This window comes from Populus alba, chromosome 7 (genome assembly GCF_005239225.2).
Source record: "Populus alba chromosome 7, ASM523922v2, whole genome shotgun sequence".
In the NCBI taxonomy this organism is placed as follows: Eukaryota; Viridiplantae; Streptophyta; class Magnoliopsida; order Malpighiales; family Salicaceae; genus Populus; species Populus alba.
The window spans coordinates 589,045-614,336 of NC_133290.1; the positions used below are offsets into that span (position 1 = coordinate 589,045).

Here is a 25,292-nt window from a genome sequence, read left to right on the forward strand (position 1 = left end):
GACTTTCCTAAAATCAAGTGAAAAGCAACATAAAACCCAAAGAAACAGTCCAATAACTACTAAAATTTTATGGTAATGTCTCTTTAGACGTTGTTGGCTTACAGAGGAATTACACTTTGTGTGCCCAAAAGGCTACAACTGGCAAATGGGAAAGAAAAGCGTGTTTCATGTTTGAAAGTTGTAACAAAATCCAAGAACAGTTAACTGGTCTTGCAAAGAAAATTTCAAATCTGAGTAAGGAAAGATGAAGCATCTGGTTCCCTTGCAAGTCCACTAGCTGTTGCATGTCAGATCAGAGGAAAGCTCAGAATGTCATTTCCAAAATGAAGAAGACAAGACATCACATTGTGCCCAAAAGGCTACAACTAGCAAATGGGAAAGAAAAGCATGTTTCATGTTTGAAAGTTGTAACAAAATCCTAGAACAATTAACTGGTCTTGCAAAGAAAATTTCAAATCTGAGTAAGGAAAGATGAAGCTTCTGGTTCCCTTGCAAGTCCACTAGCTGTTGCATGTCAGATCAGAGGAAAGCTCAGAAAGTCATTTCCAAAATGAAGAAGATAAGACATCACATTCTCCACTTAGATTATGAACTACAGTCATTGCATATACACCAAAGAAATTAATGCTTATATACATTCTATTCTGTGCTCTCTAGAAAAGTTTCGTGTCAATGGTAGTATGGTGCTGATATTCAGCCTTGAGTGGAAATCCAGAGAAGTGAGCTCGATGTTCTAGTTTGGCATCCGTTGAAAAATTGCAGTTTATCCACGTTCAAAACTATAAAACACCAAGTTCAATTTCTTTCAAAGTCTTAATAATATCTTCAACTCTTAAAGACAGGAATTCCTCATGTTCCTTGAGATCTTTGAGAATCATGCATAGCTGTTGTTGGAATGATGCAGATCGTTCTCTTTCGTGCTGAAGCTCACCAGACAAGTCCTGGATCTTCTTATCCTTTTCCTCCTGCAAACATGGTTGAGCATATCAAGGTTGGGCAAATGAAAAGATGGAAGATCTAGGAAGTACTAGAAATGTTGGAAGAATCCAGTACTTGAATCTCATCATAAATACAATTTCACAATCAAAGATATTTCACAACCTATGCACAAGGGTTTAGCCTTTTCCTTTGGTTTTACTTCAAAATGACACAAGCTATCATTTCCTGTATGGCATGCTACAATGTCACATTGTTCAATCTTGGAGCCTTCAAGATGAGGAATTGTGCTATATGTACTGTTTCAGTAGGTTTAACGCACTTTCCCTGCAACATATCTTTAAGTTTCATCCATAGGGTACTTGGGTTCTAATCATAGACCTTGGCAATAGGCATGGATTTTAAATTATATGTTTCCAAAGGCAGGCAATTGGTTTTTCAACAATGCAATGTTAGTACCTTAGCTATTATCCTAACTTGAGTATGCAACGGATGGTCACAGAATAGCTGAAAACATGGCAAAATGTGACCAACATCTCAGGGCTTGAGCGTATGGGTTACAAAAACAACAAATCCGGCAATAGCCATGGAACAAAAGTTTCACAATAATGTACTCATTTCCCCATCCAAGTATGGATGGCTTACCGATGCAATTACTTTCAGATCATAATTATCAAATTCTAAAGCTGCATCAATTTATGGATTTAACTAGAGAAGACATGTTTGGATTTGATTCAGGGTACTGACAAGAGAGAGATGAGGTTTCAGGAACAAATATTCCGATTAAGAAATCCAATGACAGATTCAAACATCCACAAATCCATGGTATTGTAAGCAAACAGTGCTGGTGGAGGGTGTGATATTAGAAATTTTGCTAAGAGATTTTTCAAAGGAACCTGAGTAACAATGATGAGTGCGCATATAAACACTGTTAAAAATGAAAGTCAAATTTAGACACCTTAAAAGTCTGTAATGTTGAACATCAAGACATGGGTCGATAGCCTAATTAAGGATATTCTAATTTCTAACAATTGCTACTTTGATCTATAATAACAGAAATGTAAATTGCAAGTGATATCTCAGACATACCTCGCTAAGTATATTTATAGTTGGCAATTCTCCAAGAAATTTACAGTGAGTCATTAGCTTGTGATTGTGCTCTTGCACAAATTTGGTAACTACCCATTTCCCTCCATCCCTTGCTGCCAATCTTATCATGGCTTTGCAACCTTCTCTTGTAACTGGACGTGGAGGAAGAACTCTGTCTTTTCTCAGTGAGTGCTTTGCAGCACGGAAGCCTTCTCTTGAACAAACAAAGTCACGTCCTATAACTGCCATGCTCTTTAGTGAATGTCTGATCCGATTTGTTCGAATGGTGAAACCTGTTCGCTTGGCATACTCATAATAGAAATCTCTTGCATCATCCAAAGATGGAAAAGTCATCCCAGTATACGGTTCTAAACCATCCACACTTAAATTTTCCACAGATGATTCTGTCAAAATCATGCCATTATCCACAACACGCTGTGAAATGCATTGCTGCAACAACCCGTCTTGTGAAGCTTCATGTTCACCAAAACTTTCAAACATTTCCTCATCTGAACCTTCATCAATATCCAGAAAACTGCGCTCATCAGTAGTGCTGGTCATTATGTTCCAAGCATAAGAATTCTATCCAATGATCCCTAATGAAATGAGATCCAGTGCTACTCCTGGCCTCGAGATATTGATTTAGGTGCTATGCATATTGATCGCTTCATTGCAGTGACAAAGCCAGCACAATAAGATTTCAGGCTGACAAACACATTCCCAAGAACACAGAAGACTTAAGTATTCATATTTTTCAGTTACATCAGCAGGCACTTCAAGTAACACATTTCCAGGCAACCGATTTTCATCTTGAATATTAAAAGCAAATAAATTAGGGACTTAAAAACGACGCTCTCAGTTCTTCAGTTCTTCGACAATAGCTAGGTAGTACTCTCATTTTCAAACGAAGCCAAAACAAAACAACAAAACATTGATAGAAAACTATTCCAATCTCACTTTCCTAAACAACCAAACAAATAAATCAATGGACTCATTTACAACTTTCTTTTCCAAGTAAAAAATTTTGAATTAAAGAAAGGAAAGTCTTTTCCTTTCAAGAATCATTAGTAAGAGCTAACACAAAGTTTTCCCATTTTCTTAAAAATCAAGCATATCACCATACCACATAACTAACACTACACACAAAACTTTCTTTTCCAAACTCTTTCCCCCACTTTCTCAGCAACCGAACAATCTAAAACATAATAAAAAAAAGAACTTATCCTACGAAGACTATAAAAGTCAAACATTTTGTTTCATCTTCATTCCTTTTACACCAAGTTTGACATCAATTCTTCACTTTCTCGACAATTTAAAGCAAACCCATTTCACAATATAAAACATTAAAAGCAATATGCATAGACAGATTATTATTAATAAAAATAAATGAAAAGTTTAAGTGAAAAGGAGCTTACTTTTCTTACTCCTGCTTCTCTTGCAAGACTTTGAGACAAGTCAAGTTCACTGGGCTCTGTGTCTTGTTAGAAACTAGAAAGAGAGATCAACTGTGGATTTCGAGGCCAATTAAATCTAACGGTCAGTAATCAGGACAGCGAAGCACATGGTGATTTAATTTATTTATTTTTGGTTGGGATTGGTTCAATGAGTTGAAGTGATCACTTTTCTGGTGACTTTGTTAAGAAAATTGAAGCATATTCACTCATTTCTCGCAATCAAATATTTGTTTTGGAATTATTTTTTTCCCCTTAAAAGTGGATGAAGTCAAGTCACCAATGACTGGAGGCCGTGGAGAGGAGAGGTCTTTCTTTTCGACATCACAAAACTTTAAAATTAGAAATAAAAAAAACAAAAGTATTGTAAATATTTTTTTCTTAGAACTTTTTGAAGGACTGAAAATAATAATCTCTTTGGTGTTTTTTTTTTTGGAGCTCCTATTATTCCAGAAAAATTGTTGCAGCCAATCTAGGCTTTATAAATTGTTATAAATAAGTCAAAATCTATGTTATTGTTATTTGATGCTCTTTTCTTTTTTTTTTTATAAATAAAATTATTATTTGATGCTTTGATGTTGGAAATGACTTAATTTTTTCTTTGATCCTTGTTTATCTTAACTTATCTTCATGTTAACTCCTAGAATTTTTATGTTACCCCCTCCAATGTATATATAAATCCTAGCTCTGGTGCTTCTTGGGCTAGAACAACAGGAATTTTTTGCAGCCTGATTTAACTGCAAAAGAGCAATAACATTATCACACTTTGAAAAATAACAGATCAATGAGTAATATCATGGCAAAAAATTCTCCAATCTTATTGCTAAGCCAGCAATTAACCTCCAAAAGGAAAATTACACAATGCCCCTGACATATTTATCAAAGAAACTAAAATTTTGAATCTGATATTCAAACAACAATTGCATAAACTTAATGAGAAAAAAAAAATGGCAATATGTTACACCAAGCTAAATTGAGAGAGAAGCCATTGATATTCTAAGAAAAAAGATAATTGACCTAATCAATCTTAATGATTATCCAAACAAACTGAAACTTATGTGATAAGTTGGCATTTGACTCCTAAAAATCATCCATCCTCAGAAACACAGGAAATGAGAGGTTAAATCATGAATGACTTCATTCGCTGTTGGAGTCATCTGAATGTTCCTCCTCAATTTCTCTAATGCTCTTGACAACATCATCAACTTTCTTAGAGACATGTTCTGTGTGTTTTTCCAAATCTTGTAGAATCATATTTAACTGTTCTTCATATACAGCACACCGTCGTTTACATTTTTGTCTCTCATTATACAACTCGAGTGATAGTTCACGGATTCTTTTATCCTTCTCATCCTGCAAAAAAAATTGAATATTAAGGAAATCACAATAACTTCATGACAATTGATTTAGAGCATGAAATAGAAGGGAAACTGTGAACAATGGAGGTACCATATTTACAGCACTCAATCTAGATTATATGGTCAATATTCCCTGCTTATGGCTACGGCGATGTTCATTAGGCATCTAGCGGGAAAGTTGAGCTTCCCGGCTCCTTCCCTATAGTGCAGTGACCGACTACGGCCACCTTTATTACTCGGGGAAAAGTCAAGTTTATGGTAGTAAATAAGTACAAAATATTCAGATCCATATCAAGTAGACCATTAACAAGACATTAGTGTAGTGCATATAGGAACTAGTGGTTAAAGCTTGGCAGGATCTGGTTTAACAGTCCCAGCAATCATTGTCTAGTGATAATCCCACAACGCTAATTAAAAAGAAGGATCAGTTCATCCAGTGAATTAATGTTTGAAGAACTTTTAGAAGCCATTTTCAACCTCAAACACACCTCACTGATTAATTGCTTCCCAGATCCTCGCCATGGAACTTTACTGGGACTCATTAGTTTATGAGTGTGCTCCTTGACAAATTTGGTGACAACCCACTTTCCTCCTTTCAAGGCTAACCTTATCATTGCTCCACAGCCCTCCCGAGTGATTGGTGGTGGGGGAAGAATTCTGTCTTTCCTATGTACGTACTTTTTGGCTCGAAATCCTTCTTTGGAACAAACAAAATCTTGACCAATAACCTGATTGTTAACCCGAGAGCGTCGATTATGGTGTATACGTACAGTAAAACCAGTGCATCTGCCATAGGAAATGTAAAATTCTCTGGCCTCATCTCTTGAGTTGAACTCCATACCTACACATGGTTCTAAACCTTCTGCGTTTACAGCTAGTTCAATACATTGCACAGATGTCTTGTCATCTTCATCTACACAGAAATCCAAGTTATCTTGAAGCTCATCTTCTATCCTTTCACATTCATAGGCTTCACCTTGCAAATCCAGGTCACTTTCATTGGAATCAAACCCATGAACAGATTGTTTATCCATTATATACTCCTACAGAAAAAACTTCAAAATTAGTTTCACTGCATCATCAAGACACTCCAACAAGCAAAAGAAAGGAAAAGTAGGATCACAATTAAAAAACAGATCCGATAAAAAACTCACTAAAGATAGGAAATCAAGTCAAAATAAGAATTTGAAATACAGCCCCAAGAAAATCCAAATAGAGATATGTTCCTCTTAACAATTAAGTCTCTTTTACTGTAAAAGAAGCTTCAGAATTCAACAGCAACAACAACAACAACAACAACAACAAAATGGAGCCCCTTGTAACATTATTTGCCCCCGGAATGGCCTTGTGTCAATGCCTTCGAGAACATGGTTTGACAAAAAAAACTTATCTTCCATAAATTTCCTCCACCATTGAACAAAATTATCCAAAAAAAAGGAAGGAAAAAAGAAGCTACAGCTAGAAAGTTAACACAAGCCCAATATAACATTTACCAAATCACCTTATTACCTCTTCATCTTTATCTTTCAAGAAGTATTAAGTAATATAACTTTCATTCTTTCTTTCTAATGAATTTAACAGATAGAGGCAATCATGTTAGACAGCCAACAATACCACATATCATACAGCCAAGAAAGTATATTTCTTTATTGAATTTTTACTAGACTAATATGAACAGCATTAGCAGTGATAAAATAATCAAATTCAAACAAAATTAGACTAAGAGATCACAAAAGAAATGATAATGACATGCACTGAAGGGAAGGAAACAAAATAGTGAAAAAGACAAAATTTTGATGAAATCACCGGTGAAATGAAGCGTTACATAGCAATAGAAGCCTTTTGGGATTGGAAATAGGAGTGGAAGCCCTAGATTTGAAGACTGGATTCCGGTAAAATAAAGGGTTTTAGTTGGTTTTTAGAGTTTTTGATTTGAAAGCGAGGAGAGATGTTGCTGGCTGACAGGCTGAGATGAAAGTGAAGTGAAGTTGGTGGGACAAAGCACCAAGAAAAAGGGCTGATGTGGGGAATGTCCGTGTGTGTGTTTTTTTAGGTAAAGCCCACTCGGCTAAGATGTTACAGGCAGTAAGACTTTACTTGTAATACCCAACTCGAGCAACAACCTGGCTCAAGACCTGGGTTGTCGATTACAGAGTTTAACCTGGATTAATCCAGGTTTTTTTTAAAAGATAACTCGAAAATAAGGTTGTTTTGATTCTTTTGAAGAGAAAAAAAACTCAGTTTTTCCATCAACTTAGCCCTAGTCAGCAAGTCATCGGTGGTTAACCATACAAGTTTTATAACCAGGAGTAAAACCTTCCATGTACAATTGGTGCATTTAAGGAAAAGTTTGAAACCAAGATAATTATCCCAAGCTGAATCTCAAGGGTTTGGTTAATTCTGCTTTCCCTATCAGCCTACTCCTACTAAGTTCTGCATTTTAAAGGGGAGGACTTGACTTCAATTTGAAACCAAATGATTTGAAACTTCTTGGTGAAGCATATTGAAAATGTATGGACCATTAATAGGTTAATTTGTTCTGGATTTCATATGAAAAGATTCTTAGCATATTTGGATTTTAAAATTTCTTCCCCCTTTCCACTGACCAAAAATTAACAGTGTCAGGTGTTATACAGTTCTGACTAGGTAGAACACCTGGTTAAATCTCCCTGGAGAGAGAAACATTTGCTTAAATTCTCCTGCTCATATATCATAATCAGAATCACATCTTGGACCCAAGGTAGATGATTGCAATGGAAACTCAGAGTCCAAAGTTGAATTTTGACTTCTGGATTAGTGATCTGCTTAGAATTTATACACGGTTCCCCTAAACCATTCAAAGCTGTTACAAATTTTTCATGTTTGAGCTTGTAATCTCAATACAGCAGTTCCTAAAACCAGCCTTTCTTTGCGAATCCTATCGAACCTTGCAGTTGTTAACTTATATTTCGGTTACAAAGTTCAGATGGGATGGAGAATCTAGCACGTAGCAACAGTTATCTTTGTGAATGCAAAGTTCTAAAATGAGTTTATCCGTTTGTATTTTGTCATGCAAAACCAGAATTAGTTGACTACAGATGCTAACAGAAAATCTTCAGCTATACTCTTAGTCAGAATCTGGATCTTCTGGCTCTTCAGACTCAAGTTCTTTCACTTTGTTAGCCACAACTTCAGCCTTAAGTGATAAACGTTGTGTGTGCTCCTCGATATACGTTAAAACCATCTGTAGCTGCTTTTGATAAGCAGCAGATTTCTTTTTCTCACGATGCAGCTCAGTGGATAGCTCTCGGATTTTGAGATCTTTCTCATCCTGCAAGAAGAGAACAGTTATTTCATGTCATGCAAATACAAGCTTTTGGAAGAGATGGCAGGAACAGTTAAATTAATGAAGATCTAAAATTGAAATGGGCGTGATAACAACCATACCATACAAAACTAATCCTGAAACATACCTCACTAAATGCAATCCTGTGTGAGCGGCGAGGTGGTATTTTACTAGGATTTAGATCATGATTGTGTTCTTTTATGAAACCATAAATAACCCATTTTCCTCCATCCTTTGCAGCTATCCTCAACATTGCATTGCATCCCTCCCTTGTGATTGGCCGCGATTGAAAAACTCTGTTTTCTCCCTTTGGACTCTTTCCTCCACGAAAGCCTTCTTTTGAGCAAACAAACTCTCGGCCAATTATTGAGTTATCTTTGAGTGACCTACGTGTACGATTGTTACGTATGGTAAAGCCCATTCGCCTGCCATACAACTCATAAAATTCCCTAGCATCCTCTGCTGATTCAAACTCCATTCCGATAAATGGTTCAAATGGCTCCAAACTTACTGGAAAATCTTGAATAGATTGCTGAATTATGTTATCATTTCCATCAAGATTACCAGCTAATTCATCATCTGCTGTTTCTTGGTCATCAAAAGTTTCAGCCAGCCAACATCTATAATTTTTGTTAGAATTAAATTGTTCACCAGAGGTGCCTGCCATCATGAACCTGTCATAAATTTAGATGTCAAAACCTGAAAGCAAGAAACGAAAGCAGGTATTATATTAAATGTTTTTTCTGCACCCCCAAGTCTAGATTTCCCCCATAGTTTCACGTGCAAAACAATGCCTGACCATGACGATCATGCAAGGCACACTCGCATGGCATATTTCTCTGCTCAGACTACTCAAGTCAATAAATAAGTGGGTTAGACCTTGTTGATTTCAGTTGGATCTATATGTATACAAGTCTCTATTGAGACACAGCCATCTACTACTATTCTAAGGACAAAAAGAAGAAGGCATGATCATCAAATTTCCCATTCAGGCAAGCAACAAGAAGAGTACAGCACATGGAGACCACGAGAAGGTGACTCAACAGTGTCAGGATAGCGAAAGAGAAGTATATAGACTAGGAAGCCAATAAAGAAAACAAGTATTGTTGATACAGAAAACAAGCAATGCTCAGCTCCATTTCAAAGAAATCTTGACCAAAATCTTGGTTGATGAACTAGGGTCTACAAAATCTTGACCAGGGTCCTAAATTTTAAGCTCATGGGGTTTCATAGTTTCATATATTCAATTCAATTTGATTAACAACATGGCATTCTCATTTACCAGGTTTAGATCACCAAAAGAAACAAACTTCATTGCATTAGCAAAATCTTCGCAGTCAAACGAGGTCCATTTCAAAGAAAAGAATTTGAAAAGCATTTCAGCTTCTTCCACTTCCTCAATCCATCTCCAAAAGTTCAACACAATAAACAAAAAAAAAAAAGACAAGAAACAAAACCCATCAAGAAATTTAAAAAAGATTTCACCTTTCGCGTGTCATTGTATGTGTAGTTATCAAGTGTATGTCAGAGAGAGAGAGAGTGTGTGAAAAACACTAACCTTTGGTTTTATCAAAGAATCCCAACCCAAAACTCTCCAACCTTTGGTTGTATGTCAGAGGACTTTCTCAGCTCATTTTCTCTTCCCTCTCTTATCTGGAAGCCAGTCAACAGTTTCAAGCTGTGGCGAAAGAAGCATGGCACAGAAGGAAATAGAGAGGAAAGTTCAGTTTCAGGAAACGACATGTAGTCTAGTTGACAGCTGCTGGTTGGAAAGTGGGAACTCTTGTTTTCTAATTCTATAAAATGCATGTGACATGTCGTCTTTTGGAAGAACTAGTCCTTGGTCCCCTTGCAGCAACGGAAATGTTGCTATTTGTAATTTTATTTTGTTGCGGTATTTATCTTTTATTTGTAAAAAAATATTTATTTTTTGGTACATAATATTTTATTTGCTTCCATATCCATTTTAATATTGGCTCACTTACTTTTCTATAGATATACCAAACTCATTTCGAGCATCATGGATTAATGAATTAACTTAAATCTAATTTAAAATACTATTTTTTTAATAAAAAAAACTCAAATAACATCAATTTGTATAAAATTAAAACAATATCATTTAATTATTAAAAAAAACCCTTAGAATTAATCCAGTTGAGTTTTGATTGAGGCATGAATTGATATGCTAAATCATTAAAATTTAATCTAGTCAATTTTCAATAAAATTCCAAGAAAAATTCAAATCAACTAACTTCTAAATTGATGGATTATTAAGTTAATATGCTAAGACAAGTCAAATTTAATAACTATAATTTTGATATTTGAGCTTTTATAAAAAAAAGTTATTAATAAAGCTTTTATGACTCAAAGTCATTCCCATTGTTTGAAAAAAACAAAAATTATCACTTCATTTTATTTTGCAATATTATTTAATAATAAATTTTAATTTATATAAAGACTTTCAATTAATATATTTTTGTAAAACGTTGTAAAAAAAAACCTATATGATTAAAGGAATAACACAAAAGTGCAGCAAATAACAAGGAAATGAAAAAAAAAGAAAAAAAGAAAGTACGTAGTAACTATATATATTAATATAGAAAATCCTTTGCTAGTAAAAATAGCAAAAGAGTTTAGTGCATTATACTTTAGTTAATGAAGATATAAAAACTAATTTAGCTATTATTAAAAACAAATAAAATAAAGGTGATGAATCTCTTTCAAATTGAATAAACAAATTTATTTTGGATGGCTGTGTAGGTTACAATTAGTATGTGATTGTGTTAAACTTTTTTCTATTTTTATTGTTTCAATCCCTTATTATTTTATCTTCACCATGTTTTTGACCTAATCATGATTAATATCAGAAGATTGGTGTTTGTTTTTTTAATTTTAGCAAATTAGATATGAAATACCAAAAAAACAAAAGTAAAGTATAAAAATCCACTTAATTTTGCACAATTTCATTGAATAATACTATAGTATTAATCAATCCATATCACTAATCTATTAATTTCCTCCAATAACTCAATTATTATCTAATAAAAATAAAATAAAGATAATTAATACCATGGAAGAGGGGAAAGGATATTAGATAATACATTTAACACATATATAAACATAAATTAATGCAATACTCACAAACAAAATGCTATCAACTTCTCACAAGAATTTTTAAGAAATGGTGAGTTTTCACTCACGTGAAGCACGTCAAACAATGGTGAGTTTTCACTCTGTCATCTATATACGTCTTTGATACATGATTCTGGTCGGCCATCTCCACATTCTGTCGAAACCACCATTGCAAAACGTCTTTACAGCTTCTCTCACGGCAGTACGATCCAATTGTTTCTCTTAAATTAAGCTCCAGGATCGACTCCTGTTATTGCATCTTCTGTATCAGCTGCTGAAGAATGTTTCATCAAGAATGAGAGCATATTTAGCCAACAGGCCTGAGAGCCATCATTGGAGCTACAACTATATATATATATATACTGCCTTTTTTATGGGGCTGGCTCCATATGGCCCTCTCTGGCGTACCCTCCGGCGCTTCGCTGTGACTCAACCGTTATCTCCAGGCTGCCTGGATAGATCTCCTGCCATCGCCGAAGAAATCCGCGACCTTTTCTCCGCCTAATTCTGTCTAAAGTCTCCGGTGGCGGAGACATAAGGTGGACTTGAATTATTTCCTCACAATTACCTCTCTCAATATTATAGTTACGAAGATGAATGCTGTAAAGAAGCGGGTAGAGGACGAGCAGGCTGCTTCTATGGATTCAGACAAGCAGTTCAGATTCGATGAACTAGAATAATATTTAACCATCACTTATCAACAATATGATTTTGATTCTTCTCTTGCTCGTGATTGATTGATTAGTTCAAGTCTCTTGTATTCATTGATATTTTGTTTTGGTTTGGATTCAAATCTTTTTATTTAAAGATAATTTTCGCAAGCCAAGCAATTAATAATAACATTGTATCAAACTCTATATTTTTAATATTAAAAAAGCTTATTTATACATGAAAATTAAGTTGAGATAAATTAACAAAGTAGTTAATATCACATGAGTAAACTAAATTTAATCAAGTGACAATCAAAATAAGATATATAGATTAATCAAGAAGTTAATATATTCCATAAATGAGCTGAAGCAATAAAATATTTATGTATGAATTAATAAGTTTAATAGGTTATATATAAATATATCCCCGAGATATTCTAGGATTCTGCAATATGATCTTAGATCTTACAATTTGTAATTAAATGAGCAAGAAAACATAACATCATGGGCTAGTGGGATAACAGGAAGGTTATCGCAGTTGCAAATTTCTATCATCATTCCATCTGGGTCATGGAAAAACAATTGATCAACCTCCATTCCATCTTCCTCTACTCTTGTCTTCACGTACTTTATCTCCATCTCCTCCAGTTTTTTCTCCACCATTGCCATGCTCTCACACTGTAGCCAAAAGGAAAAAAACTCTTAATTCAGCCTAGTAAAAGATCATTAATGCATAAATATGTTCTTTCTTTTTTCTTCTGAGATGGTAATTAAACGCTATGCATATTGATTAAATATCTCGAATCATCTGTTCGAAGAAAGGAAAACACCGATTGGAGAAGGCATGCAATACACTTTAATTCTAAATCCAGTGTATTTATACATGTATTCATGTACGTGCAGAGGGAGGGAGGGAGCTATATATAGAGAGATACCTGAAAAGAGAAGTGGTTGTCCTTGGGATTAATCTTGGTGATCTTGGGCATGGTTTCAGGGTCTTCAGATTGCAACAGATGTATGCCAATGCCGTAACAGCTGAACAACCTGAGTAAGTTCACATCAAATCAAGAAAAGGAAATGATTTGATCAGTACTATACTGTATACATGGAGGCCATATTAAAACAAACAAAGAAAGAGAACTCAAGAACGTATACTACAATGTATCATGTATGTACCAGGCACCATCAAAGTTCAATGAGCTAGGTCTCCTTACAGGAAAGAACCCAAGAACGTTTTGGTAGAAATCAAGAGATTTCTCTAGTGATCGACAAACAATCGAGATGTGATTTATTGACTTCAGCTGCAAAGGATTTCTGTTGTTTTCCTTGACCATCCTCTCACTCAATTCCTTCACCTTTCTACACAATATATGGGGTCAAGTTTTACGAGGTTTGAGAAGGAAATAGACATGAAAAAAGAAGAAAAGTGTATTGATTAGATTTAAATGTGGATTCAGACGCAGAAGAGAGGTCAGAGAGAGATGATGCTGATGCTACACGTCCAAGTTACTTGCTCTTTTATACAGTCAAGGATTTTTTTCCCCAGACTTTGAATGGTTGCTTTTTTTCCTCTTAAGATCTTGAGATATTGATGCCTCTGATCAATATACTTGTGAAATATGTACTTTTGTTTTCAATCAATTTAGCCCCTCCGATGATATTAATTAATATCCCATATATATCAGCAAGAAATGGAGAGTCTAAATAGCTTGAAGGGCTGCTTTTTGTCTCTCTTACATGGACACCTTTTAAAGAACAAACTCTTAAAGGTGGCAAGAGTTTAAGGTGGGACGATGTCTTCCATCTAATGAATTTGGGCTATCATCATGCACAAATTGTTGTAACATTTTACTAGGGAAAAAGAAATCAAATTAATGAGGTGAAAAATATTTAATTAATAAAGAAGTTACTAAAATTCAATAAATGAACTAGTAATTAAGGTTATGTTTATGTATGATTTAATGAACTCTTAAGTTTTTTTGGTTTTCATTAATTGTATACTCTCAAACGCTAAAACCATCCCATTGCATAGGTTATATATTTATTTCATTTTTTTAATTAAATTATTATTATTAAAACTGTTTAAAAACTTATCATATCAATTTAGTGACTCAGATTTCCGAGTTTAGCTTAGAAAAAAAAATGTATGAATTCTCAAGAGTTTTGGTGGTGTTCTTAATTTTTTTTTAATAATAATAAATTGATTTATTAATGAAACAACCATTTAGATAATGGTTTTTATTTAATTAAATCACTTTGCGTTAGTGATTTTATAAAGAATGAAGATGATGCCAATTAAGTTAAGAGGGGTTTTTTTTCTCCATGCTTTTCAATTATGTAGGAAAAATAATATAGGAAACATAGTATATTGAAAGTTTATTGTTTTGGAAATTATTTTATTTTCGTCGTTATTTTTTAATCTTTTTTCTAGTTAGGTTAAATTAAATTTTTACTTAATTTTAATTTTAACTAGTTCAATCGTTAGTTGTTGCTTGAGATCTTAATTTTAACGTTCAGAATTTGGGATTTTTCTTGCGTAATTAAACTTACTCGGATTTTAAAGATCAAACATTAAGCTGAAAGCATTCTACAAATTTATTTCATAATAAGAAAAGCCAACATATATATATATCAGCTTCCCTCTTATTCTCCTCAGCCAAATTCTTGAAACAAAAGCTATATTGCAGCTTCTTGCACGACAAATTCACTTAAAAAAGCCTCAACAACAAATTGTGAAGAGACCACTGCCAAGAGAGGATCAAGTAGGCTACGAAGCAGTGCTTCAGCATCAGCATCACCTGGATCATCACGCTTTCCTGGATTTTCTTTTCCAGCTTCTTTTCCTGAAGAGGAACCAGCAGAGTTAAAAGGGAAACGAAGAAAAAGATCACCTGAAGCCTCACACTTTCCTTCCGAGAGAGGATCAAGGAGGCCACGAAGCAGTTTTTCAGCAGCAGCAGCCCCTCCTGGAGCATAACGCTTTACTACTGTACGAAACTTAGAAAAAAGGAAACTGAGAAAAGCTCCAATCTTGTCTTTCACCCATCCAAGTGCTTCACCAACTTTCTTGAAGGCTGAAGCTATGATCCCCATGAAGGAGATGGGATAGTAAGTCTTGAATTAAGATTTTGGTTTTCGGCAGGCAGGAAACCACTCACGTACGTATGGAAGATTTATACAGGGATTGATGTATTAAATTAGGACTTGGGAGTCTTGAAATACGAAAAGGTGGCCTTCATTAGTCACAGAAAACAAAGTTCCAAGTTCATTAATTCCCCTTCGAAATTAATTTCTTGATAAGGTGCATGGTACGAGTAAACTTATTAATTAAGTGCTTTAAATCTCTGGAGAAACTCATAAGCCCAATGTACATATTAATTTTCTTCCAGATTGATATTTAGAGAGGAAAAAAAAGGTGAATTTTAGACAGAATTTAATTCTCCAAGTAATTATCAACCCAGCAGAGAAGACTTCTTTTAATGCTCTGTTTGTTTCAAGAAAACAAATTTCTGGAATTCATTTTTCTTATTTTTCCATGTTTGGTAACAATATGGAACAGTAAGTCAACGGAAACTTAATTCCGGTCAACATAAAACAACTGCTTTGAGAAAGGAAAGTGTTTTTTTTCTAATAAAAAAAGGAAAACACTTTCATTTTTTTATTACAACAAATAGCACAAATAATGATCTTCCCCAGCAAAAAACATTTTCATAACACAAATCAAACTACAAAAAACACAATTTTTCTATTCATCACTCACATTCGGCATTTGTATTTTGAACAAATAAACTAAATCAAGGGCACAAAATCAAGTGCAGAGAAAGGCATTGAAAATCCCCAAACTGTATTAATCAATCTTCCCCAGCAAAAAGCATCCCCTCCCCGTTACCTCATCCCCGGATCCACCACCATATCCTGGGTGGAAGATCTCTGTTTTTTTTTTAACAGTAGCCGGGGGAGAGAGGGAGGAGAACCGGGAAGGAGGAGCCATGTTGCCCCTTCAATCTTTCATCTTTGTCCTGCTTCTGTCTTGAATTTTTGTTTTTTTGTGCACAAATGGTGAGAGAAACAGAGAGGAAACACGGGGAAACCGATAGATCGACCGAGAGGGAAAGGGTGAGGGAACAGGGGAATCGACGAAGAGGGAGAGGGTAAGGAACAGGAACAGGGGAATCGACCGAGAGGGAGAGAGGGAACAGATAACAGGGGAATGAGAGAGGAGAATTGACCGTGAGGGAGGGGGAATAGGAGAGGGGAATGGAATTATAAGCTTGTGAAGGAGGAGCCGGTCTGCGTGTTTGTTTCTTGTGAAATGAAAATGTGAAGTCAGAGGAAGGAAATTACTCTCTGCGTGTGTGTGTTGTTGTAAAATTTGAGTGAGATTGGAAGGGAATGAATGAATGAGAGAAACATTAAGAAAGGAGGAAAAAAAATGTTTGGGATCGGTTATGGAGAGGGAGTGCTTGTAGTGATAGGCATGTTTGGTGGGGTTTTGTAATAATTTGGTTTTGTAATAATTTGGTTGGGATTGCTTCTTCTTTTTTTTTTTTTTTTTAAATATTAAAGAGATAATTGCCTTTACCACTACAAAAAAAAAATATTTATCCAAAAACCCATAAAAATATTTTTGTATGTATTTATCTTTTAAAAAATTCTTTATACCAAAAAAAAAAACACCCAAATATATAACTCTTACCATAAACTAATTTGGCTTTCTTCATATGAAAAAAAAAAAAACTTATTTTAAGTTTTTAAAATTGAAAAAATATATATTAATAGGTTTTACGTAAAAAAATATTTTACAAGCTTATTTCTCTATAATATGATATGATATATATAGTTATATTTTATAAAATAAGCTAGGTATGAATATAGGATATAATAAAAAAAAATTCATCATTATACTTTTTAGATTTCAATTTTTTTTATTGTAAATGATTAAATATTTTATATATATTAGATAAACTTGAAAAAAAAATTAATTCATTAATAAATTATTTTCCAGTTAATTTTTCATAACACAACCAAATACTGGAAAATGTTTTTCAGTTCATTTTTTATAACACTACCAAACATCGGAAAATACTTTTTCAGAATTCACTTTCTCCGGAATTCACTTTCAAAAAAAAAACAACTTTCCTGTAAATAAACAAGCCTAAACCTGAAGCTAAGTTCCACATGATGGATCTGGGATAGCAAGTCTTGAACTAAAATCCTGGCTTTTGACTGGCAGGCAGGCTGAAATCACTCACGAATGGAAGATTTATATAAGGATTGATGTATTAAATTAAGACTTGGGAGTCTTGAAATATGAAAAGCTGGCCTTGATTAGCCACAAAAAAACAGAGTTCCGAGTTCATTCCCCTGAAAGCCCAAGATACATATTATCTTCCAAATGGATAGAAAGAAATCAAAAAAATGTGAATTTTAGACAGATTGTTTCCAAGTAATCATCAACCCCGGCAGGGAAGACTTCACCTTGGTCCCGTTTTTACAGAGAAATCTGGCACCACGCTATAATCTGGAAGAGTGCAAGCAATGCCTCGTATGGCGGCGCTGCCAATTATCCCTTGATCGATTCTCTTAGAGATTAAAGCATCATTCATTGTGCCAATAGAAATCTGCTACAAGGGATCACTGGCAAATAAATGGAGAATTGAAGGACCATCAACAAATTGTTGCTGTAAAATGGTGAGATACTCCATAACTCGTGGATCGGACGGCAGCCGGCCAACCAATCATTCTAAGTGTCCTCTCAGTCTTCAAGAAGTCAATCATTCAAGCAACACCCTAAATAGAACTTCCAATTGCAGTCATGTGCAAATAAAAGTGTGAAATTAACACCATGGCTTCAATTGTATAAACACTAAAGCATCTCCCTTGGCATGAAAAGTCCCAATAACAACACAGAGCGCAAGCAAGAGGTAACGATCTGGAATTAGTGCATGCATGTTTCTTAAAAGTAGACACTTCTGAATTTAAGTCACCTTTTACTTTGAATGGTATAATGTATTGAACAAATGTTTTTAAGAAAAAAGTAAAGTCATCTTCTGATCTGACCAAAAAAGGCATACCTCGGTTTTTTCAATCTAGTCCCCATGTTCTTCCATACCATTCACACTGGCTGACTCCATTTTTTCTCTCCAAATTGCATGTACTTCATCAGTTCGGAACCTCTGGGTGAAAGTTGATTCCTCTAGTTGAGTTGTTTCACCATGCGCAAAAGCAAGGAGACCAGTAAACGCAATCATTGCTCCATTGTCAATGCAATACCTATCATCAGTTGCATATAGCATTCCACCCCGCTCAGCGCACATTGTTCTCATCATCTCTTGCAAGCGCTCGTTGCAACCCACACCACCAACAATAAGAACATCTTTCTTATCACAATGTGCCATTGCCCGTTCTGTGATCTCCACAAGCATAGCGAACACTGTTTCCTACATTATATTACAAGATAATGCAGCAAAAACATTAAGACAACATTTGTGTGCTTAGGCAAATGGTAGCGAAGAAGAAAACGTAGTTTACCTGGAGGGAATAGCACAAGTCTGCAGGAGTGCACTCATTATTTTTAAGCTTCTCCTCTGTAGTGGCTTCGATAAAGCTCAATATTCCACTAAAAGAAACATCCATCCCTTTGACAACATAAGGAAGGTCTATAAATTGCTCTCCTTTCTTAGCAAGCTGGTTAAGACAACATTATGGAAGTGAATATAATTCAAGTTTTGAGCATGGAAAGTAGTTCATTAGTATTAAGAACCTTAGGTTCACATAGGTATCAAAAGCCATTTTATATAACCCTTATACAGAACTACTAATGTTGAGACATGAATTTCATAAAAACCTTTACTGAGAAGTGAGAATAACAGGGGAAGAAGAAAGAATAACAAGCCAATAAAATAGAAATTAAAATGACAGGATTTAATTGTTTGAAACTAAAACCATAGAAGATGGATCCAATAACCTTAGGATCCTCTTGATAATGTTTTAATTGCTTCATATTATTAGAGCAAGAAACGGCTACCAAAGAGTGCAATATGACAATCAAGCTTGAATTCAAGAAACATAACTAAAACACAGTTGAGCTGACGAGTTTTCATATTATCTATGCATTCACAACCAAGGTTTCAAAATCGTATGCGTGTGACGGATTGAAGATGAAAATTTATTTTCAGTTCAAGAACGAGAATTATCAGTTGACAAAAAAAAAAGACTTCAACTAAACACAAAACTCGTAAACCCAAACATGGTTAAGTTTTTATCAGTCTGAATGCACATAAGGATCAATAGCAAACAGAATCCAAAATAAAGCAAAGCAAGATTTAAGTAGGGGGGGGGGGGCAACAAAGCCTCGAAACAGAAACCTCAAAGAACTCATTAATATCAAAATACCTGCTCAATGTTATATCCAGGAGCTGGATCATTAGACAGCTGCAAGACTCTAGCGAACCGATCCAAACAATTCCCAACAGCAATATCAATAGTCTCACCAAAAATCCGATACCGTCCTTCACTATAAGCAATAACCTGAGTATTCCCACCACTAACGTACAAAACAACAGGATCATCCGCCCCAGTAACAATCCTACCCATCTCAATATGTGCAACACAATGATTAACCGCAACAATTGGTTTCTTCCACAACTGTGAAAGAACTCTAACAACAGCAGCAGACACTTGTAAAGGTGCTCCCATACCAGGACCTTTAGTGTAACAAAGACAGTCAATTTCATCCGGGGTAATCCCCGCAGTCTCTAAAGCAGATTTTATAAGTGGTAAAACATGTTGCCAATGATGTTGGGCTGTTTCTCTTGGCAAAAAACCTTGACCAGGTGGGGTTATATAAGTATGTCTTGGATTTGACAAGATTGTACCATCTAATGTAACAACCCCAACTCCTATCTTGTTTGCGGAACCTTCAAATCCTAGTGCTATCATTCTCTTCATTTCTTGAACAAAATATCAAAATGGAACAATTTGATAAAAAGATCAAAACTCTATGCTATGTATTGCCTTAACAAACAATTAATGTGAAGGGTTATGTGGATATACAGAATTTGCGTGTGAGAGAGAGAAAGAGTGGAGAATTGTTAAAAGGGGTTGCAAAGTTTGGAGCTTTACCAGCTGAGCCTGGGAGCTGGAAGCTGAGGTTAACGGTCAGTAACTGCAAGGAAGACAGACAGTAGGGATTGTTGTTTCTTAATGCGTTAACTATACTTTAGCCCTTATATATCTAGAAATATTCCACATCAATCCCTGTAGTTTGGAATTTCCCAATATTAACTATGATTCTCGAAACCTTCCACCATGCCCCTTGGTTATCAGATCCGCCAGGGTCGCGGGTTTATCAACCCGGATTTATCCCAAATTAATTTTAAAGAAGAAGAGGATGAAAAAGAATGGACAATTGCTTTCGGTGTTGTTAGCTATTCAATGGACAAGGATCACATTAGCACTTTTTTAGTAGCTATATAAGTTTGTATTGTAAAAATTAAAACTGAAGTTGAAGGAAAATTGCTGAGTTTATGAAGACTAAAATATTGTTACTCCCTTTTATATTTTGAGGTTTTTGGTTTTTTAATTTAACCTGATTTTAACATTGATTCAACCAAACCAAATGACCCCACAAGTTACCCTGGATTTAGCTAACTCAATCAAACTCAAATCAAAATTAAGGATTTAAAAAAAAAAAAGAACATTTTAATAAAAAAAAATATTAATCCGGCTTGAGAGACCCAGCCAAAATCAATAAAATGGATTTAATTATAATAATAATCAGCAAACAAAAAAAAATCATTTATAAGCTATATACAGAACACAGCAGACTCGAGACGGGCTTCCCCATAAAATGCAAACAAGAATTAAGTTTCAGCTATCTATGGCAATGCCAATGCCTTTTATAGACTGTACAAGTTAGCTAGACACCTGAAACTCAGCACTAGAGCAAGGTCAGCTTCTGATATCTATGTATGCTTTACACCCAACAGCATTTTGTACACCAATTCTGGACTTTGTACTCTGGTAAAAATAATGCTGGAACTATGTCTGACTCTGCTGCTCTTTGTTTTCCATGTCCCTAACACTATCTACAATATGTTGGATCTTCTTTGATAGACTCTCGTTATGTTCCTCAATGTGCTCAAAAATCAATTCCAGATGCCTTTTATAGGTCGCGGATCTCTTTTTCTCTATGGCCAGCTGCTGTGATAGCTCCCTAATCTTGTCGTGTTCATTCTGCAAAAGAAAAGAAAAAAAGCATTAAAATGCATGTTGCAGTGCATAATTAAGCCAAAAATAAATTACACGAAAACTCTTGCAAGTACATCATAGAGATTTTTCAGCCTTTGACATGTGCACAAGCACAGTTTGTTAGCGTGAATATATTGCTACCTAAGTTCAATAGCATTTCAAAAGAAAGCATACCTCTTAGTTGCCTGGTTCTTTGAATCCAAAGAAAGCAAAAATATAGGTTTATAGGTTCTTTAAGTTCCTGAGCTGATATTAATTTAATCCTTATGGACCTCATTGCAAAACTTTGGGACCCCGTTGATTAACTTGGCCAATGTGACTCTTAGAATTTAATACTTTATGATGTCAAAGCTCAAACCATGAATACTAATAGTAGTTTAACGATTGGAACACAAGAACTAACCGGATATTGTTCATAAATGCAATCCCTTCGACCTTTGCCAGGTGTCAAGGTATGAGTATGCTCCTTCACAAACTTTGTAACGACCCATTTACCAGAACTTATTTTTCTCACCAAAATCATTGCCCTGCAGCCAACCCTTGTTTCCGCTCTTTGTCTAACAATCTTTTCACGCTTGTCAGGCATTCTGAAGCCCTCTTTATTGCAAACAAGCGCCCGACCAATAGCAGATCCATCACGTCTTGATCGAGAAAGTTTGCTTACACGGATGACAAATCCTATGCGTGTAGCATAAGCATTGTAAAATGCATGCGCAGCTGCTTCAGAATCAAACTCCTGTCCCAAGTATGGCTCATCTGCAGTAATCATTGACATAGCTGGAGCTCCATCTGTTATCGTATCTATATCCAAAGTCTCTTTATCCATTTTACGATCTTCATACTGTTCAAATTCTTCTTCAGCAGAATTTTCAAAAATTTCATTTTCATCACCAGCCCTAGCAACGTCCACAACTGCATTTCCTGGTTCATCACCATTAGCATCACCATCAACGATGAAGTCCACTGTAAAAACAACATCAATTGTTTCAATGACTTCCATGCCCACACGACGTCATATCAGAGAAGACATGGGATAAATATCTTTGAAGACAGAAGAAAAGGTTGAGGGTTCAGTCTTTAGCCATAATGTTCTTAAAGAACTGATTATTCAATGAGGCTAAATAACTGGGCATCAAACTTTATCCGGATTTCTGTTATTTCAGAATAACTCTTGCATTTCTCTCAGCTAGGTAAACAAAAGGATTGCACAAATGGCATAAACAACAAAGCCTAGCAATCATTCCTCGTAACATAACCCACATGGGCTTTGGCTGAAAAGTGTTAGCCTTAGCCATTCTGATTTAGTCAGGCATAAATGCTGCGGAACCTTTTCCTTTTCCAGTTGTAACGCATGCATGCATGCATGCCATTACCTGGTGTATATGTGTTTTTCTTTGAAAAGAGAGAGATGGGCTGAGTTTTCAGGAAAATGGTTATCAAATGATCTTATAAAGAATCAATTTTGTTCATTAATGTCTATTTTTTACAGCATATTCTTAGTTAATTTAGTTAGAATCTGGTAAGTATAGTTACATTTTATTGAAATTTTGTCTATAAATTAGTACCTCTAGTTCTTATAAAACTAAACAAACTTAGGTCTCACTGCTTCACAGTCATAACTTTGCATAGCTCTTCTTTCCTAAACCATTATTTTTGCCTATGCGGTCTTGGAGTCACGAGAAAACAAATGGCTTGGGAAAATGAACAGCTATATAATTATGGACTAATATATGTGCACAAATGGGTTTTAAAAACTGTCTTGGCTCCCCTACTACTATTGGGAAAAAAAAAATAGGTTTCTCGTTGTCTGCAATAGCCTATGTCTTACCATATCATTAACCACATTTTTGTTACTCATTGCATCTCTCTCACAAAAAGGGTCTCTTTTGTTGTACTTGCAAGAGGGACTCCAAACAATATGTTCAAAGATTATGGTTGGAGAGATAAGGTAAAACAAACGATATTGGAACTAATGAAACTAACTCATTTCCAAAAGCAGTAGGTGGGGCTAAGGCAGCCACAAAAGGCATTCTGCATGTACAATAACCATATCATTATGCAGTTCCTAGCTTTCTAAATCAATCTACAGAGTCATTGCTATAAAAGGAAACGACTGTTTTAGGAAAGAAGAGCTAAGCATCGTTACGCACTACAAAGAACTAAAGATCTAAAAACAAAAGCTAAGTTTGTTTAGCCTTAGAAAAACAAAGCAACCAGTTTTAGACGAAATTCCAATAAAATTTAACATAAACAAGCAAATTCCGATTAACTAAGAATAAGCTACAAAAGGAGTAAAAGTAGCAACCAAAATCAATTCATTGTAAGACTAGTTCATAAAAACTTTGAGTCTTTACACACAATGAATTGGTCCAGCTCCATTTGCGAAGCAAACTCACCTAGACTACGTACCACAACTATGCATGTATTAAAATCGCAAAGTATCCGTGATAGAGCATACACATGCTATCCATATGAATCGATCATCACAACTAAGGTCAACACTTCACATAATTCAATTAGTGAAAGTCTATAGTACAACTAAAGATTCGGTCTCAAGTTTATGACAAGTAAAACCAAAGATTCAATTCAAACCTACTACACAGCAAACTAGACTCTAACCATTTATAGAGTGAGTTGGCACCTGTATTTGTCAATTAGTTATTTCTCAATCTTCATGAAAAAGGTTTAAAATGAAATTATTATCTGGAAATTGATCTATCTTCTTTCTCCTCTTGGTATCCTCCACAACTTTTGATACATATGCACATTGTTTCTAAGCATAACTAGACAATCACGTTCAGCTATCCAAAGCTGGAAAAACTGAAATTCAAACTTTCCACAGAAAAACAAGAGAGGGAACATGAAAACACACATAGCAACACTAAAATTCAATCATTCAAATCTAGTCTCTAACTTCTTCTAACTGATGAACTTTTCTCATTGCAAAAAAAGTGTTTCTCCTTTGTCCGCACAATTTCTCAGCAGCCAAAGAAACCCCCTATTCAAACACATTAAAACCATAAACCCACAATTCTAATAGCTATCAATATCACAATAAACCAAATAAAAAATTGCCATAACTAAAATCAACCCTTTATGACAAAAAATCTAAACTTTCATCATAAAGATTCAAACTTTATCATTTTCCTTGATTTCCCACAATCTAAACAGCCCTTAATTCCATAATCTATACTCAAATCCCATTATAAATCACTCCTCTATTTATATTACTCATAATCCAATTTTAAAATTAATAAAAATAAAGTAAAACTCCAACTTTCAAGAAACTAAATAAAAGATCGAAACTTTGAAAATAATTTTTGCTTACTTGAAAAAATTTGTAGTGATCGATTCAGGGATAAACTTCCTGCAAGCCACACAGAGGAATGAGACGGAGAGAGAAAAGTGCGACTTCAGGATAATAAGAATGGGGACGCGAGGTGAGAGTGAGGTGGCAAACATTGATTGGAGTTGACAGAAAGAAGAAGTCAAAGTTTCCTATTTGTAACGAGTAGTAGGTAAACACGTGGCAAGCTGAGTGTACTTCCACACGTAAGATCACCGCTAAGCCTTCAATCTTCTTTTAGTCTCTCATCTATTAAACATATTTCAATTCAGTACCATACTAAGGATCTTTGTAATTGTACCACCGGTAACTCATTTTATAGTTCTGCGCTAAATAAATTCTCCTTCAATAAATTAAAAACACAAGAATTTTATTGATAGTTAATTTTTAATTCATTAATATTTATATTTTCAATAACAGATATTTTTATATAATATTAATATTATAATATATCTTCAATACCAGTATGTAAATCTCACCTCGCCTCTGTTAAAAAAAATAAAAGAAATTGTTAAAATTTAAAAAAATAAGTTAATCTTGTTTTTTCATTATTTTCCTGTTTATCAACCAAAATTCATAAATGACATAAAATAAGTTTTTTTAAATCACTCCTAACCTATATAGTATATTATTAGCACTTTATTTTATCTTTAAAAACTATATAAATGTTTTTAAAAAACTCCATAAAATCAGTAATATTAAAATCCCAAAAAATAATGAAACTACATGAAATTTTATCAGATCATCAAATTT

At 34.7% G+C, this 25,292-nt stretch overlaps 5 protein-coding genes across 13 annotated transcripts; all 5 read right to left on the reverse strand.

The window, feature by feature from the left end:
* Nucleotides 1-294: 294 nt before the first annotated feature.
* Nucleotides 295-7,013, reverse strand: LOC118032053 (uncharacterized). 7 transcript variants are annotated; one of them, XM_035036629.2, is made up of 5 exons: nucleotides 6,660-7,013; nucleotides 5,323-5,877; nucleotides 3,441-4,829; nucleotides 2,026-2,730; nucleotides 295-965 (listed from the first exon to the last, which is right to left on the reverse strand). In XM_035036629.2, exons 2-3 carry the CDS (start codon nucleotides 5,866-5,868, stop codon nucleotides 4,614-4,616), a joined length of 762 nt encoding a protein of 253 aa, XP_034892520.1. In that variant the 5' UTR covers nucleotides 5,869-5,877; nucleotides 6,660-7,013; the 3' UTR covers nucleotides 295-965; nucleotides 2,026-2,730; nucleotides 3,441-4,613. The 7 variants fall into 7 exon arrangements, with proteins under 7 accessions (XP_034892520.1, XP_073266531.1, XP_073266530.1 ...); XM_073410430.1 differs by having other exon boundaries at nucleotides 2,026-2,540; nucleotides 6,641-7,008; XM_073410429.1 differs by having other exon boundaries at nucleotides 2,026-2,690; nucleotides 6,641-7,008.
* A 632-nt stretch (nucleotides 7,014-7,645) lies between these two features.
* On the reverse strand, nucleotides 7,646-9,928 carry LOC118032055 (protein FAR1-RELATED SEQUENCE 5). 2 transcript variants are annotated; one of them, XM_035036635.2, is made up of 3 exons: nucleotides 9,718-9,928; nucleotides 8,287-8,858; nucleotides 7,646-8,144 (listed from the first exon to the last, which is right to left on the reverse strand). In XM_035036635.2, the coding sequence occupies exons 2-3, from the start codon at nucleotides 8,827-8,829 to the stop codon at nucleotides 7,941-7,943; spliced, it is 747 nt and encodes a 248-aa protein (XP_034892526.1). In that variant the 5' UTR covers nucleotides 8,830-8,858; nucleotides 9,718-9,928; the 3' UTR covers nucleotides 7,646-7,940. The 2 variants fall into 2 exon arrangements, with proteins under 2 accessions (XP_034892526.1, XP_034892525.1); XM_035036634.2 differs by having other exon boundaries at nucleotides 8,287-8,833; nucleotides 9,718-9,927.
* Nucleotides 9,929-11,662: 1,734 nt separating this feature from the next.
* LOC118032125 (glyoxylase I 4) lies at nucleotides 11,663-13,275 on the reverse strand. The gene is made up of 4 exons (XM_035036736.1): nucleotides 13,118-13,275; nucleotides 12,877-12,985; nucleotides 12,411-12,619; nucleotides 11,663-11,927 (listed from the first exon to the last, which is right to left on the reverse strand). Exons 1-4 carry the CDS (start codon nucleotides 13,273-13,275, stop codon nucleotides 11,663-11,665), a joined length of 741 nt encoding a protein of 246 aa, XP_034892627.1.
* Nucleotides 13,276-17,911: 4,636 nt separating this feature from the next.
* Nucleotides 17,912-20,334, reverse strand: LOC118032045 (uncharacterized). Its single transcript, XM_035036617.2, has 3 exons — nucleotides 19,337-20,334; nucleotides 18,473-18,628; nucleotides 17,912-18,381 (listed from the first exon to the last, which is right to left on the reverse strand). The coding sequence occupies exons 1-3, from the start codon at nucleotides 19,889-19,891 to the stop codon at nucleotides 18,031-18,033; spliced, it is 1,062 nt and encodes a 353-aa protein (XP_034892508.1). The 5' UTR covers nucleotides 19,892-20,334; the 3' UTR covers nucleotides 17,912-18,030.
* Nucleotides 20,335-20,689: 355 nt separating this feature from the next.
* On the reverse strand, nucleotides 20,690-24,672 carry LOC118032052 (protein FAR1-RELATED SEQUENCE 6). Of its 2 annotated transcripts, XM_035036627.2 has the most exons (3): nucleotides 24,522-24,672; nucleotides 21,597-22,156; nucleotides 20,690-21,178 (listed from the first exon to the last, which is right to left on the reverse strand). In XM_035036627.2, coding segments are annotated over exons 1-3 (756 nt in total). In that variant the 5' UTR covers nucleotides 24,523-24,672; the 3' UTR covers nucleotides 20,690-20,983. The 2 variants fall into 2 exon arrangements, with proteins under 2 accessions (XP_034892518.1, XP_034892516.1); XM_035036625.2 differs by lacking the exon at nucleotides 24,522-24,672 and having other exon boundaries at nucleotides 21,597-24,515.
* Between the last annotated feature and the right edge of the window lie 620 nt (nucleotides 24,673-25,292).

Coding starts and splice junctions, on each gene's coding strand:
- LOC118032052 (XM_035036625.2), bottom strand. CDS start 22,193: ATGGAAGTCATTGAAACAATTGATGTTGTTTTTACAGTGGACTTCATC. Junction 21,179..21,596: donor GCATTTATGAACAATATCCG/GTTAGTTCTTGT, acceptor TTTCTTTTGCAG/AATGAACACGACAAGATTAG.
- LOC118032053 (XM_035036629.2), bottom strand. CDS start 5,868: ATGGATAAACAATCTGTTCATGGGTTTGATTCCAATGAAAGTGACCTG. Junction 4,830..5,322: donor GGAAGCAATTAATCAGTGAG/GTGTGTTTGAGG, acceptor TTTTTTTTGCAG/GATGAGAAGGATAAAAGAAT.
- LOC118032055 (XM_035036635.2), bottom strand. CDS start 8,829: ATGATGGCAGGCACCTCTGGTGAACAATTTAATTCTAACAAAAATTAT. Junction 8,145..8,286: donor ACAGGATTGCATTTAGTGAG/GTATGTTTCAGG, acceptor CTCTTCTTGCAG/GATGAGAAAGATCTCAAAAT.
- LOC118032045 (XM_035036617.2), bottom strand. CDS start 19,891: ATGAAGAGAATGATAGCACTAGGATTTGAAGGTTCCGCAAACAAGATA. Junction 18,629..19,336: donor CTGGATATAACATTGAGCAG/GTATTTTGATAT, acceptor TGTCTTAACCAG/CTTGCTAAGAAAGGAGAGCA. Junction 18,382..18,472: donor ACTTGTGCTATTCCCTCCAG/GTAAACTACGTT, acceptor AATATAATGTAG/GAAACAGTGTTCGCTATGCT.
- LOC118032125 (XM_035036736.1), bottom strand. CDS start 13,275: ATGGTCAAGGAAAACAACAGAAATCCTTTGCAGCTGAAGTCAATAAAT. Junction 12,986..13,117: donor TTGAACTTTGATGGTGCCTG/GTACATACATGA, acceptor GAACTTACTCAG/GTTGTTCAGCTGTTACGGCA. Junction 11,928..12,410: donor TGCTCATTTAATTACAAATT/GTAAGATCTAAG, acceptor CTGAATCCATAG/AAGCAGCCTGCTCGTCCTCT.